The 15047-nt window shown below is 40.0% G+C and overlaps 1 protein-coding gene across 3 annotated transcripts in view; it reads left to right on the forward strand.

The window, feature by feature from the left end:
- Positions 1–1375: 1375 nt before the first annotated feature.
- LOC132867165 (ferroxidase HEPHL1-like) overlaps positions 1376–15047 on the forward strand; it is a 54370-nt gene continuing 40698 nt past the window's right edge. For 2 of the 3 annotated variants that reach the window (XM_060899935.1, XM_060899933.1), the window contains exons 1-5: positions 1376–1707; positions 10937–11181; positions 13009–13221; positions 13676–13852; positions 14130–14384. In XM_060899935.1, coding sequence (XP_060755918.1) covers positions 1550–1707; positions 10937–11181; positions 13009–13221; positions 13676–13852; positions 14130–14384 — 1048 coding nt within the window. In that variant the 5' untranslated portion in view covers positions 1376–1549. The remainder of the gene's footprint in view (positions 1708–10936; positions 11182–13008; positions 13222–13675; positions 13853–14129; positions 14385–15047) is intronic. The other variant, XM_060899934.1, reaches the window with a different exon arrangement.

Here is a 15047-nt window from a genome sequence, read left to right on the forward strand (position 1 = left end):
CCCTGGACAAGTCGCCAGGTCATCACAGGGCTGACACATAGACACAGACAACCATTCACACTCACATTCACACCTACGGTCAATTTAGGCCCAATCCCAATTCTAATTTCTACCCCTTCCCCTCCGCCTTCCCCTCCGCCTTCCCCTTGGCCCTTCCCCTTGAAACTGAGCTACAAGGGATAGGGCTTGAAATTCAACCCTTACGTATTGGGATAGCCCTTCAACGATCGCATACGTCATCGCGTACCTCCGTCAGCGTTTACGTTAGCAAAACGCGACGCGTCATTGGCTGCGACCAGCCGCTACAGTCAGAGCCAGAAATCTCTGCTGGCAGGGTGTGATTTGTTAACTAACACCACTGAATGGGATATCTTTGGCGCTTCGTGCACCACATCCGACAGAATGAGGTGTCAGAACACTCATGTAAACAATAAAAGCGAGAATAACAGAACAAAACGTACGCAGTCAAGCAACCGAAAACAATACTCACTCCCAAAGCTTTTTAGCAGCAGCTTGGATTTCAGAAATCGCTGCTCATTCTCAGCTCGAAAGCGAATCAAGCGGCGTGTTTCCTCTGGATAACAACTTAAAACACGTAAATAATGGAGAAAATACATTTATGACAATCTTTCGCCGCGGGAACTGCCATCTTTCTGAAATCCGCATGAAATCTCGCTGAAATCCGCATGGCATTGTGGGAAATCACTCAAACCCCTTCGTTCGGAGTCAGCTCCAGGAAAATCTCCGTTTGGAGGGATACAGAAGCCCTCCCCCTTCCCCTACCCCTCCGCGTTAACTGGGATTGGGATACCCCTACCCCTTCACGTGAACGCGCAAAATGGAGGGGAAGGGCCAGGTCCAAGGGGTGAAATGGGATTCGGCCTTAGAGTCACCAGTTAACCTAACCTGCATGTCTTTGGACTGTGGGGGAAACCGGAGCACCCGGAGGAAACCCACACAGAGAACATGCGAACTCCACACAGAAAGGCCCTCGCCGGCCCCGGGGCTCGAACCCAGGACCTTTTTGCTGTGAGGCGACAGCGCTAACCACTACACCACCGTGCCGCCGTAAAACAAGATGTTTAAAAAAAAAGCACAGATGTTTAAAATGTGTAAAACAAGATGTTTTTTAAAAAGCAGATGTTTAAAATGTGTAAAAAATGTTTTAAAAAAGCACAGATGTTTAAAATGTGTAAAATAAAAAAATAATGTGTACAACAACCTTTTTTTTTAAATACGAATGGAACATTAAGTATAGCAACAACAAAAATTGTAAGGGGGCGCTGTTGTTTATTTGCTCTCTGAGGGGGGGCTGACACACTTTGAAAACCCCTGGTTTAGAGTAAATTAAATCTGCGGCAGGAACCTTTAATTTAGCAGCGTTTGATGCGGAAGAATTTGACTGGAATCCCGACAAAATTCCTGAAGCGGGCACCTGCAAGAGCTTTCGGTTTCACTTGGAGGAGAAGCACGGATTAGCCGCTGGGTTTTTGGTCGTGTTTATTTCTGCGGGGCTTATTTTTCTCGGACACAGGACAAGTCTTGTACAATGACAACAACCTGGACTTTTTGTTTCGCGCTTCTGACTCTCTTACATTTGAGCGAATCCGTCATCAGGACATACTACATTGGGATCCGTGAGGAATACTGGAATTACGCTCCCACCGAACGAAATCTCATCAGTGGCCTTGATATCAAGCATGACGAGTAAGTTAAACATGGTCTTCTCGCTTTATGAGAGAATAATAAGCTATATAATCAGCCATTATTATACACTATTTATTACACTGATAGCCGACTCAGGGTGGGGTGATAAACTGCACTGGGGCGGGGTCTAACTCACATTATCTCACATACAGTGAATCCAAAGCCTTAAGTTTATACACACACACACACACACACACACGGGGCTGCAAAAGTAGATAAACAGTAAGGATTATTTCAGTATTACCAGTATAGTATGATAATAGTGGTGCTAGGTTTAATTTAATACTAGAATTTGTTTTTCATTACTGTATACTGTATACCTACTTTTGCAGCCCCCTGTATATATCATCTCATCTCATTATCTCTAGCTGCTTTATCCTGTTCTACAGGGTCGCAGGCAAGCTGGAGCCTATCCCAGCTGACTACAGGCGAAAGGCGGGGTACACCCTGGACAAGTCGCCAGGTCATCACAGGGCTGACACATAGACACAGACAACCATTCACACTCACATTCACACCTACGCTCAATTTAGAGTCACCAGTTAACCTAACCTGCATGTCTTTGGACTGTGGGGGAAACCGGAGCACCCGGAGGAAACCCACGCGGGCACGGGGAGAACATGCAAACTCCACACAGAAAGGCCCTCGCCAGCCATGGGGCTTGAACCCAGACCTTCTTGCTGTGAGGCGACAGCGCTAACCACTACACCACCGTGCCGCCCATGTGTGTGTGTGTGTGTGTGTGTGTGTGTGTGTATATATATATAAACTTAAGGCTTAGGATTCACTATACGTGACTTAAAAGCTTTTATATATATATATATATATATATATATATATATATATATATACACATATATATATATTAGGGTTGGGCGGTATTACGGTAAGAAGGTATCCCGAGGTATCCAAAAGTACCAACGGTATCGGTCTCATTACCGTCATTTTAAAAAAATATATAATATCTAAATAAATATGGAGTACATGAGGTCATAATATAAAATAATAAATTGAAGATCATCCCGAATAACTGTGTGATCGTATTTTCACTAATTCTATCAATTTCCTAAAGAAGTTCTCATCGCGTGCAGGGTTGTTTATGTCGTTACCATGGCAACCCTGCGTGACATTTGGAGTCTGACAGAAAGCTTCTTAAGAGACTGAGACCGCGGTTGAAAGATGGCAAGTCAAGATAACGAGTTAGTGGCAAAAAAAAAAAAAATACAACATCGGCAGTGTGGCAGTATTTTGGTTTCAAACCAAACGAAAAGGAAGAGCCAGCAATAATGTAAATGACCGCGCAAAATCGAAAAAAATCTAATATGTCCCCTAAGGCAGCTGGGCCATAGAAGGTTCACGCTGCACGCTGCATGCTGCACACTACACGCTACACGCGTGTAAAGAAAAGTGGACAAACGTAGCATGACTTGCTCTGGGCCATAGAACGGCGTTCACGTTGCACGCTGCACACTTCACGCGTGAAGCGTGAAATGAACATGCACACTTTTTTCTAGGCATGAAGATGGAAATTCCAGTCAATGCATGCGGTCACCGCCGCGCCAGCCAATCAGAACGGGTCTAGGGAGATAACTCTATGCTTTCAGGGGAAAACTTCAGAAAAAATATAATTGAATGGTATAATTGAAAAATAGTTCTTCATCGGGATTGTCAAGCAGATTATAGAATGTTCGGTGAAATTCACCACGGGTTTCTCTCAAAAGGAAGTGTTCTCGGCTCCAAATTCTGTTCCTTTTTCTCTTCCTCTGTCTCAGTAAAAGCAGAATGAGGCAATCGTCGTCATCCGAAGAGTCCATATTGTTGGTTATTGTTGTATTACTCGGTCAAAGTAGAACAGACGCAACACGTGAACATCCAAGCATGAAGTTTAATGGCCCAGGGTCCGGTTCTTCACGTGAACGTGTAGCGTGCAGCATGCAGCGTGAACCTTCTATGGCCCAGCAGCCTTAGGCACACCATAGCCTGGGGTACTCCACTTCCACGAGATCTCTCCAATGAGTTGTGTTTTGAGTAGGTTACATGAGTAACAACAAGGTAAAATAATATAACGTATGACATTTGGGATGTGGGTAATAAACGTTTGAAATGTCATCTACTGAAGAAACGGAAGAAAACATCGTAGCGTAAACTGTTAGGTTTCTGGTGGGAATTAGCAATGCGCTTGCTATCTTTGTTGGGTGTGTTAAACCGTATGGATTTAAGTGGAATAATTGTAAGGAGTTATGTGATCAAGACAACGTTTTAAGCAAGGTAAGGCCATTTGATTATTAATTTCCCCGCCATGGCATGACGTGGGCCCATATGATTTTGCCTTGTGCAGCTACTGCGCATTTGAATTAGGTTCGCCTCATTTGCGCTGAAGAATATGGTTTATCGCGCAGTCTAAACGGACTTGGGTGTTGGTTGATTCTTTTTCTTTTTTTTATTTCCCATGCTTGAAAGGATATGATCCTGCTCATCGTGTACTTTTTTTTGATGGAGTAGGTGAAATAGTGCTGCAAATGGCGTTTCAACGCAGACATGTGTAAACGACAGTTGAATGCTATTTTCAAGATGAAGGAAGAGTTGCGTGATGCTTTGAAATATCTCTTAATCCATTCATCAATGCACAAAATTCGCTTTGCTGCTTAATCCATACCACAATGCACATAATTCGCTATGCTGCTTTTAAATAGTACATTTGAGGCATAGGCGCAGGTCTGGACAAGGTCCGCCGGTATAGGCGCACGTTACACAGTAGGCCGAAACAAAAATATTTTTTTCTCGGTAATACCGTATACCCCGGGAAAACACAGAGACAGTTTAAAGGTATCAAAATTTGGATACCGCCCAACCCTAATATATATATATATATATATATATATATATATATATATGAGTAATTCCACGCTTATGGGTACTGAAATGGGGACATGAACTTATTTTAAAAAATTCACCTAAAACCATTTCTTTTTTTTACCATCAGGTCACAAAACATGTAATCTTTAATGAATGATATGTTAAAAGATAACTTTAATTTTCTGAGATGTAATAAAAACATATTTATATGCCAAAGTCAGAACGTAACAGAAGTGTTGTGGACATATATATTCTCAATTTTAACAATGTAGAATTACTTTTTGAAACATAGGAAGGTGATGTTTTAGCAAATATAATTAATAAACATGTGTAGTAGAATAAACATACACATTCTTTCAATAAGATTAACATGGTATATAGCTAGATTGTAATTAATTTGTAACAGACGCGAGATGGACAATCGTAACAGAAGTAATGTAACAGACATCATTTTGGAACTCATAGGCTTGACTTTGGCATATAAATATGTTTTTATTACATCTCAGAAAATTAAAGTTATCTTTTAACATATCATTCATTAAAGATTACATGTTTTGTGATCTGATGGTAAAAAAAGAAATGGTTTTAGGTGAATAAGTTCATGTCCCCATTTCAGTACCCATAAGCGTGGAATCACTCATATATATATATATAATGTGTGTGTGTGTGTGTAAAAGAATGTTTTAATAGTTGATACTTCGCTGTGACAGTTTGTCCAAAAGAATCAGAAAGCAATGTAAATTACATTTTTGGCACCCCTACAATGGACCGTACCATTCACCCATTCAATCAAATCAGTAAGACACCAACTGAAAGTTTATTTTAAAATAAATGAATAAATAAATACGTTTCAAGAGAGGTTTTGCCGTGGAGAAAAGGATTAAATTGTGATTTGTGTTACTTGAGTATATGACATTTGCTTCACACTAATATTAACTAGTTAACTGGTTATAACTGATTTTGTTAGCTAGATAAATACTAAGCTGTGAGATATAAATCATCCCCTTATTAAATATATTGTGTCATTAAATAAATACATGTTATTTACCAGCTGGGAGATTTCACCATACGGACCGACCTTAAGCTGGTAAATAATATATTTTTTTTCTTTACCAAATTTTAACAGAAAACGAGAGCGCCCGAAAGGGAAACCCGAGGCGAGCCACCATTTTGAATCCTCATTCACGGCTGTAATGCAAATTGCTTCCTCCTCAGTATACAAGTGCACTTCCATGGCAGGAAAAACACTACATTTTGCCACCTATGTAGTCCCCTATTTATACAAAATTGAGTCATTCAGGATTCAGCCAGGTAGCACGGTGGTGTAGTGGTTAGCGCTGTCACCTCACAGCAAGAAGGTCCGAGTTCGAGCCCCATGGCCGGCAAGGGCCTTTCTGTGCAGAGTTTGCATGTTGTCTGAGTGGGTTTCCTCCGGGTGCTCCAGTTTCCCCCACAGTCCAAAGACATGCAGGTTAGGTTAACTGGTGACTCTAAATTGACCGTAGGTGTGAATGGTAACTGGGGTCCGTACCGTAGGATACAGACCCGCTCGCCAGCCAATCAGAGCGCAGGATTTGATGGAAACCGGACCGCAAAAAAAAAATAATATATAATAGCTAACACAAAGTTCGGAGAAACATGACAAGGATTCTTTCAAACACCATTACAACAGGCCATATCATTCCTGTGGTGTCATGTTCTGACAGTAATTCATTTCTTAAAAATAATGAAATTAAATGTTTCAACATTAAAAATAAAATACTATAAACAGCAGTAAGGCATGATAAATGAAACAAAGTCAAAGTCAATATTTGATGTGATATGACCCATCCATCCATCCATTATCTGTAGCTGCTTATCCTGTTCTACAGGGTCGCGGGCAAGCTGGAGCCTATCCCAGCTGACTATGGGCGAGAGGCAGGGTACACCCTGGACAAGTCACGAGGTCATCGCAGGGCTGACACATACACTCTTACCATGGATAAGTTGAATTTACTTCAAAAAAAAATTGAGGAAACTGGTTGCCTTAAAAAATTTAAGTAATGTATATGATTAAAACTTGGGGCGGCACAGTGGTGTAGTGGTTAGCGCTGTCGCCTCACAGCAAGAAGGTCCGGGTTCGAGCCCTGTGGCCGACGAGGGCCTTTCTGTGCGGAGTTTGCATGTTCTCCCCGTGTCCGCGTGGGTTTCCTCCGGGTGCTCCGGTTTCCCCCACAGTCCAAAGACATGCAGGTTAGGTTAACTGGTGACTCTAAATTGACCGTAGGTGTGAATGTGAGTGTGAATGGTTGTCTGTGTCTATGTGTCAGCCCTGTGATGACCTGGCGACTTGTCCAGGGTGTACCCCGCCTTTCACCCGTAGTCAGCTGGGATAGGCTCCAGCTTGCCTGCGACCCTGTAGAATAGGATAAAGCAGCTAGAGATAATGAGATGAGATGATTAAAACTTAAGTACATTCAACTTAAAAGCTTGAGGGGACTGGAATTTTATTTTTAGTACAATACACTAAATGCCAAGTTGATTCAACTTAAAAATTGTTGCAAGGTCAACTGCTTTGCACAATTATTGCACTTAACACCTGTAAGTTAAATGCATTAAATTTCAAGTTGATTTAACTTAAAATAGTTTGCAAGGTCAATTGTTTTGCATAATTATTGCACTTAATATCTTTAAGTTAATTGGACTAAATTCCAAGTTGATTTAATTCAAACTGACTTGTAATGTTCATTTCTTTCCCCAGTTAATATCTTCAAGGTGTATGTGTGAACCTTTACATAATCAGAAAAAAGAAAACAACAAAGTTGCATCCCTTTTGTGTTTTATTTCACTTAAGAAGTTTTAGCTTCAAATTTAGCATTACAATAAAAGAACTGCTTGCCTTGCCTTAAAACTTAAAACTCTGAGAGCTACTAGCTCTAGTGAATGAATGCCTGGTGACCTACTCAAAAACAAATATAGCACTACTGGTAGCTCCAGGTTGTGCTACAGGTTGGAGACCCATGTTTTAAACAGATAAGTCTTGAATCCTCAGCTCCTGAGAACATATTTTGCATTAAACATTACAACAAATTTAAAGGCCTAGAAACAACTTTTGTCAGCTGTTTTAACTTTGGATGTTTTAACATATTTACAGTAAGATCACAACAAGTTATATAAAAAATATTTGTGGAAAAAAGTGTGCAAAAAAGTCTGAATTATAAGCTTCAAACTGTAGCAGAAAAATTATTAACCATATCCCAAGTTCACAATCCTGCCACTGTTCACTTCTTAATGCTAGAAGTGGGTGAATATACAATCTGTCTTATGTCTGTCAGAAATATTTTCTTACAATCCCAAGAATAAACTACAACTCTGACATCTTTTAGAAGCTCGTGAAGATTTTTGCTAAATATTAGTTTAACATGCCTCCAGGAAAAATGTGTGGACGGATGAGACCAAAATAGAACTTTTTGGTTTAAATGAGAAGCGTTATGTTTGGAGAAAGGAAAACATGGCATTCCAGCATAAGAACCTTATCCCATCTGTGAAACATGGTGGTGGTAGTATCATGGTTTGGGCCCGTTTTGCTGCATCTGGGCCAGGACGGCTTGCCACCATTGATGGAACAATGAATTCTGAATTATACTAGCAAATTCTGAAGGAAAATGTCAGGACACAGTGTTTCCCCTAGAAAATGTTTGAAGGTGCGGTGGCAAGACCTGCGCTCAGACGTCCCACCCCAGTACGAGGATACAGGAGCATTCTGAGAAATTTTTTGACAAAACACACTCTAAAATGATGACCCTTTGTAAGGGAATAAATGAATAAACCTAGTCTTGAAAGAACAAGCATAACCTGCAGAGCAAGGCAGTTTAGAAAACAGTTAGGGAGACTAAATTCCCCCCACACCTAACCCCTTCAATAAAAGGCCTCTTTGGAGAGCCAGTTTTTGGTGTCTGCTTATGCTGGCGACATAAGCGACAGAACATTCCTGTTGGTAAAGACCAGTGTTAGTTTTTGTTATTGCTAATTAACACAACAAAGACTACGAGTTGCAGAATTGGTTGATATTAAAGTAGCCACAGAATACTTGCCATGGTCAGTGTGGTAAAGCCAAGGTTTGTATCTGGGCTTGTCAACCCATGTAGGGTCCCAGCCCGTGGCCCTGTGTTTGCCCTTCTTTTGGCTGCTCTCCTCTCTCTCTTCCCTCTCTTCCCTCTTTTCACATTCTCTTTCCTGTTCTGGCAGTCTGCTTTGCTCTCCTGCTTGATTACTGCTACCTGCCTAAAATGTTCATATTTTCAAAACATTTACATGGACATTTTGAAATTAACGTGATTTTGATAATTTCTGATCTGATATGGCATTTCACAGATGATCACACACACCCACTGACGTTCGGAAAAAGGGCTGTGTTTAAAAACTCGCGTCGGTGTTGTACTTTCTGCAACAGTGTATGCTCGAATTAGGGATGGACATCACATAACCAATAGCCTAGATTAATCGATAATTGACCATTAAGAATTTCGTTAAGAAGAATGACGTTCATGTTCATCGACAAAAATGAATAGCCTATAGGTTGTTGCGTTGTGCGTAGTGCAAGTCTTCAAGCAGTGAATTTCGCTGTCTGTCACGGACAAACATTTGGCCGTACCCTGGCTTCAGTTACCTACGAGCTTCCGTAGCATAGGTCAATCGCTTAAAAATCAACATGAAGCAGCACGGCGAAGTGTGGCGTGGGACCATTTTTAAATGTCCAAGTTTACTGTCATCACTATAATGGAGCGTATAAATACAATTCATCCACAACAAAAATGATGTAGCCTACCATTTGAACAGCACGCACCGGAGCCTTGTAAAATGACGATGGCGGTTCATCTCAATTCCAACTATCGACTCGGTGTTAGACTACGGATAAGAAGGAGCTGGAACATCTCATAGTAAAACTAAGATAGTTAAATACAAACGTTATGGCTTTGGTTCTAAAAACACACCGAAGAGGGTCTGAAGTTTCGATATTTAGTGTATAGGCTATCAGATAGAACCTGTGGTTTGTATCCAAGGACGGCTCGCAAACCGCAAGATCTATAGTAAAACTAAAATATCTAAAAATAATTGATTACAAAGATGTGTTTTTATTATGAAAATAAATCGAAGAGGGTCTGAAATATTGATCTTAAGAGTATTTAGGCTTATCTGTAAATGGGATGATGGCGTCGTCCATTCACCTATATAGCCTATTAAAACACCGACGCCGGCCGCTATGGGATACAATACGGCCGACGCCGGCCGCCATGGAATCTAATGGGATAAATTATAGCAATAATTGTGATTACTTTAATATAAAGATGTTAATTATTATTCGATTATTCATCGTTAATTCTCCCGACAATCGGCAAAGAAAACGTAATCGAAGCCGCGTAGCAGTTAGTTTACCTCAGGTTGGCTTGGCTACGCTGCTCCAGGCGGAACGTTGTCCAATCAGAGCCCACGGCGACCCGTGGAAACCAATCAAGTAACTGCTAGCTCGGCCAGTGGAACTGCGCTTTGCCCCAAACGCAAAGACTGGGCAAGCAACGGATAATGTAGTCGAATACATATAGCTCCTAGGGGTATTCCTGAAGGTGCGGCAGCAAAAATCAAGGTGCGGCGGCCCGCCGCAGCCAATTGTACATAGCGGAAACACAGGGACATCTGTCCATGAACTGAATCTCAAGAGAAGGTGGGTCATGCAGCAAGACAACAAGTCGTTCTAACAAAGAATGGTTAAAGAAGAATAAAGTTAATGTTTTGGAATGGACAAGTCAAAGTCCTGGCCTTAATCCAATTGAAATGTTGTGGAAGGACCTGAAGCGAGCAGTTCATGTGAGGAAACCCACCAACATCCCAGAGTTGAAGCTGTTCTGTACAGAGGAATGGGCTAAAATTCCTCCAAGCCGGTGTGCAGGACTGATCAACAGTTACCGCAAACGTTTAGTTGCAGTTATTGCTGCACAAGGGGGTCACACCAGATACTGAAAGCAAAGGTTCACATACTTTTGCTACTCATAGATATGTAACATTGGATCATTTTTCTCAATAAATAAATGACCAAGTATAATATTTTTTGTCTCATTTGTTTAACTGGGTTCTCTTTATCTACTTTTATGACTTGTGTGAAAATCTGATGATGTTTTAGGTCATATTTATGCAGAAATATAGAAAATTCTAAAGGGTTCACAAACTTTCAAGCACCTCTGTATTTCTTAAAAGACTTGCCTTTTGTTAATATGGAAAAACAGTTTTCCAGTGACTTTCTTTCATATTTTTAGGCAATAGAGGTACTGTTGGTTACTCATAGGGAAGACATTTGTCTTTGTTCATAATTCATGTCATCTTTCATTTCCTCTTTTAGGCGTGCCTCTAAATATCTGGTCAACAGTCAAAACCGGATTGGTAGTGTGTATAAAAAAGCTTTGTATAGACGGTACACAGATGGGACTTTCACCACTGAGGAGCCTAGATTGCAGTGGCTGGGATTCCTTGGACCTGTGATCCGTGCAGAAGTGGGGGATGTCATTAAAGTGCATCTGAAGAACTTTGCATCTCGGCATTATTCAATCCATCCACATGGAGTCCTCTACAAGAAAGACTCTGAAGGTAGGATGGGTTTTATTCTCATTTACTTTCATTCACTTGTGAAAGTATTAAACACCCCCCCCCCCCCCCCAAAAAAAAAAAATTGGTGTTTTTCCTGTCTTGTTGCATGGCAACCTGGAATTAAAATGAATTTTCTTAATTTGGATTTTTGAAGGAATGAATGAATGAATACTGAAAAGTTGTGAGTGCTGTGAAATCCCTAAATAAGATTTGGCCCCATCAGTTAACTTCAGAAGTCACATAATAAGTTGATTAAGGTCCACCCGTGCAGAATCAAAGTGTCACATGGTCTATCACATGATCTAAGTACAAATTCGCCTGTTCTGGAATGACCCTGACTCTGCAACACCATTAAGCAAGAAACATGAAGACCGCTAAGCTCTCCAAACAGGTCAGAGACAGAGATGTGCAGAAGTCTAGATCAGAGTTGGGTTATCAAAAAAAATATCCCAAACGTTGAATATCCCAGGGAGCACCATTAAATCCATTATAGCAAAATGGAAAGAATATGGCACCACTACAAACCTGACAAGAGAAGGCCGTCCACCAAAACTCTCAGACCAAGCAAGGAGGGCATTAATCAAAGATGCAACAAAGACACCAAAGATAACACTGAAGGAGCTGCAAAGATCCACAGCAGAGATGGCAGTATCTGTCCATTGGACCACTTTAATCCATACTCTCCACAGAGTGGGGCTTTATGGAAGAGTGGCCAGAAAAAAGCCATTGCTTAAAGAAAAAAATAAAATAAAAATAAAAAACGTGTTTGGGGTTTGCCTAACAACATGTTGCAGACTCCCCAAACACACGGAAGAAGATTCTCTGGTTAGATGAGACTAAAATTGAACTTTTTAGCTATCATGGGAATCTTGAATACTTATGCACACTCAAGATTTCTGGTGGGTTTTTTTTTTGTCTTACTTATTGTTTGTGTCACAATTAGGGATGTGTATCGTTCAGATTTTAATGGTACTACTACTCTTATAGATACTGGTTATCAATCTGGTACTTTAATGGTACTCTTATTGTTACTTTTGTAGCATCTGTATGTGATGGACTTTCCCCAGATGTTTTCACAGATTGTTCATGTTTCCACTGTTACATGCAAAAGACTTGTTGCACTTGTGGCAACGAGCATTATCAGCATTCATTCTAGTGAAGTGTAACTACACTTCTGTATGTTTAGCTCACTCAGCCATTGTCGCTGAGACTGTGTGTGTCTGAGAGCTCTCTCTCTCATACACACAGAGAGAGAGAGAGAGTTGCCACATGCCCTGCCCTACGCACACAGGCTCTGAGAGAAGAGATATCTCTCTTCTGGTTTGGGAATAGTGAAAATACATGCTAGACAAATGTCTTAATCAGAAACGGAGCTGCTGAGATAAAATAACTTTGACGTAGAAATAAAAATAGGAAATCCATTATATTAATTTGTCCAATACTGAAAGCAAAACCGACAACATCAGAGTTTATCAAAGTTCACGGTATTTAATAATTTCACATCTACGCCTGTTTAATACCAGGTTTTCTTACCCATCCTTTGTCGCAATTAAAAAAATATATATTTTGCACCTTTAAAGTAGTAGGCATGTTATGTAAATCAAATGGTACCCCCCCATCCATTTTAATTCCAGGTTGTAATGCAACAAAACAAGATAAACAACAAGAGGTGGGGTGCAGTGGGGTGTCAATACTTTTGCAAAGGCGCTGTGACTTGTTTAGTTTTGGCCCATTTAGAGATATAACCCTCAGGCTGGTAGACTCCTATAAAGTGCTGATCATTGGTTAAAACCCTGATCTCTTTGATTATCACTGACTGTTTACCAGGCGCATGGTATCCGGATGGTACGTCTGGTGTGAATAAGAGTGATGATGCTGTGGCTCCAGGACAAGCCTACATGTACACATGGAACGTGACAGAAGAGTTTGGTCCTAAAGAGTCTGACTCCACCTGTCTTACATCGATGTATCACTCACACGTAAATGCACCGAAAGACATAGCAACAGGACTTATTGGAGTGCTGCTCATCTGCAGGAAGGGTAACATTATTACTTTCATAAGATTTACATGTTCAGCGAGAAAAATGTGATGTCTCTGAATAAAATTATGTCTCAAATTTCTAGAAATAACACATGAATATTGTATGCAATTAATTGCAAGCGAAGTGCTCTTATCTGCCCCGCCCCCACAACATTACATGTAACTATAAAGGATAAAAAATATGATGCGTCTTTTATTAATTAACTTGAGATATAAGAGGATTAAACCACTTCAGGGCATGCTGTTTAAGGAAAATAAAACATCAGGGTTGTAATAGTAACTCTGCTTCATGTCAAGATAATGCTAATTTTTGCTCTGTCTCTGGTAATATTCTAGTGTTAATATTTAGATTTTAAATTATTATGTATTTATCATAATGTATTTTTTAAGAAATTAAAGATATTCAATTGCAACTTGCACATCAGTATATTTTGTGTGTATTTTCACTCTTAGGAGCACTGGACCCATCTGCACTTCACCAAATTGGCATGCCTCATGAGTTTTTCTTGATGTTCAGTGCAGTGGATGAAAATTTGAGCTGGTATCTTGAAAACAATACTGAGATGTACTGTCATGATGACATGACTCTGAACGAGGATCCTCTCTTTCAGGAGTCAAACCGGCTGCACTGTACGTAGCTGTTTTATTTCAGGCATCCAATGCACTTTTTTTTTGTATTATCTTTGTATTATCTTGAATTGTGTCTTTTTGGCCTGGAGTTTTTGGGTCTTTCCAATTTTATAGTTTAAATATAGAATCCTTTTTTAGTCAGGACATAATCTAATTGTGTAATAGTTTGTATTGTACTGTATTAAATGAATTTCATTATAGACGTAGCAGGTATATAATGGCTTCATTATCAGTTCTACATTTTCACTTCTCTGATGGTTTTTCTCTTTTCCCCCAGCAATAAATGGTTTTGTTTATGGTAACTTGCCAACACTGGAAGTGTGTCTCGGAAGGCCTGTGTTTTGGCATCTTCTTGGTATTGGAAATACCATAGATCTTCACTCCATTCACTTCCATGGCCACACCTTGCTCAACCAAGGTCACCGTACAGATGTTGTCAGTGTATTTCCTGCCACTTCGGTCACTGCAAAAATGGTTCCCATGACAGCTGGGAAGTGGTTGTTCGGCTGCCAAATTGATGATTACATGCATGGTATTTTTTTGTTTCTGGAGATATGTCAAGTATTTAATTCCTAAACCTGAACTTTAATTATGCATTATTCATTTATTCATTTTAACCCATCTTCCTGTCAGTAAATATTGATAGGAAATGGATTTAGTTAAGAGAATGACCAGTGTGAGTCCTCTGAGTTTAAGGAGTCAATCTGGGTTTCTGAAGATGTTTAAATGTTTGAAAGTACTTCATTTCTAAAGCCAAGTTTTCATGGTTGGAAACATTCTGAATCTAGTTTTCTTGCTTGTTGGCAGGTAACAGGTGAGTATCAACATGTTTTAGTTATTCAAAATTCCTGAGAAAGAACTCTTTTAATCATTGAAATTAAATAATTAATTTACAAACTTAAATTTCCAAATTTTCAGGAATTGGTTCTTGGCTCAAGGAGTGAAGCCTGATGTTCTGCTGTTATAACCAAGTGACTTCAAGACTTATTGACCAATCGACTTTTGTTAAAACATAACCATGCAGAAGAATATACCCCTAAATTAGTTCTTTATAAAGATGTGGATATACAGTAGCATCAATAGTTTAGGTTGCTAATACGTACATTCTGGAGAGAGAGAGAGAGAGAGAGAGAGCTATAAACTAAATGCAATGACTGTATTATGATGAAACACATCAATGCTGGTGTTAATATTG

The sequence above is a fragment of the Neoarius graeffei genome, chromosome 19 (assembly GCF_027579695.1).
Source record: "Neoarius graeffei isolate fNeoGra1 chromosome 19, fNeoGra1.pri, whole genome shotgun sequence".
Classification (NCBI taxonomy): Eukaryota; Metazoa; Chordata; class Actinopteri; order Siluriformes; family Ariidae; genus Neoarius; species Neoarius graeffei.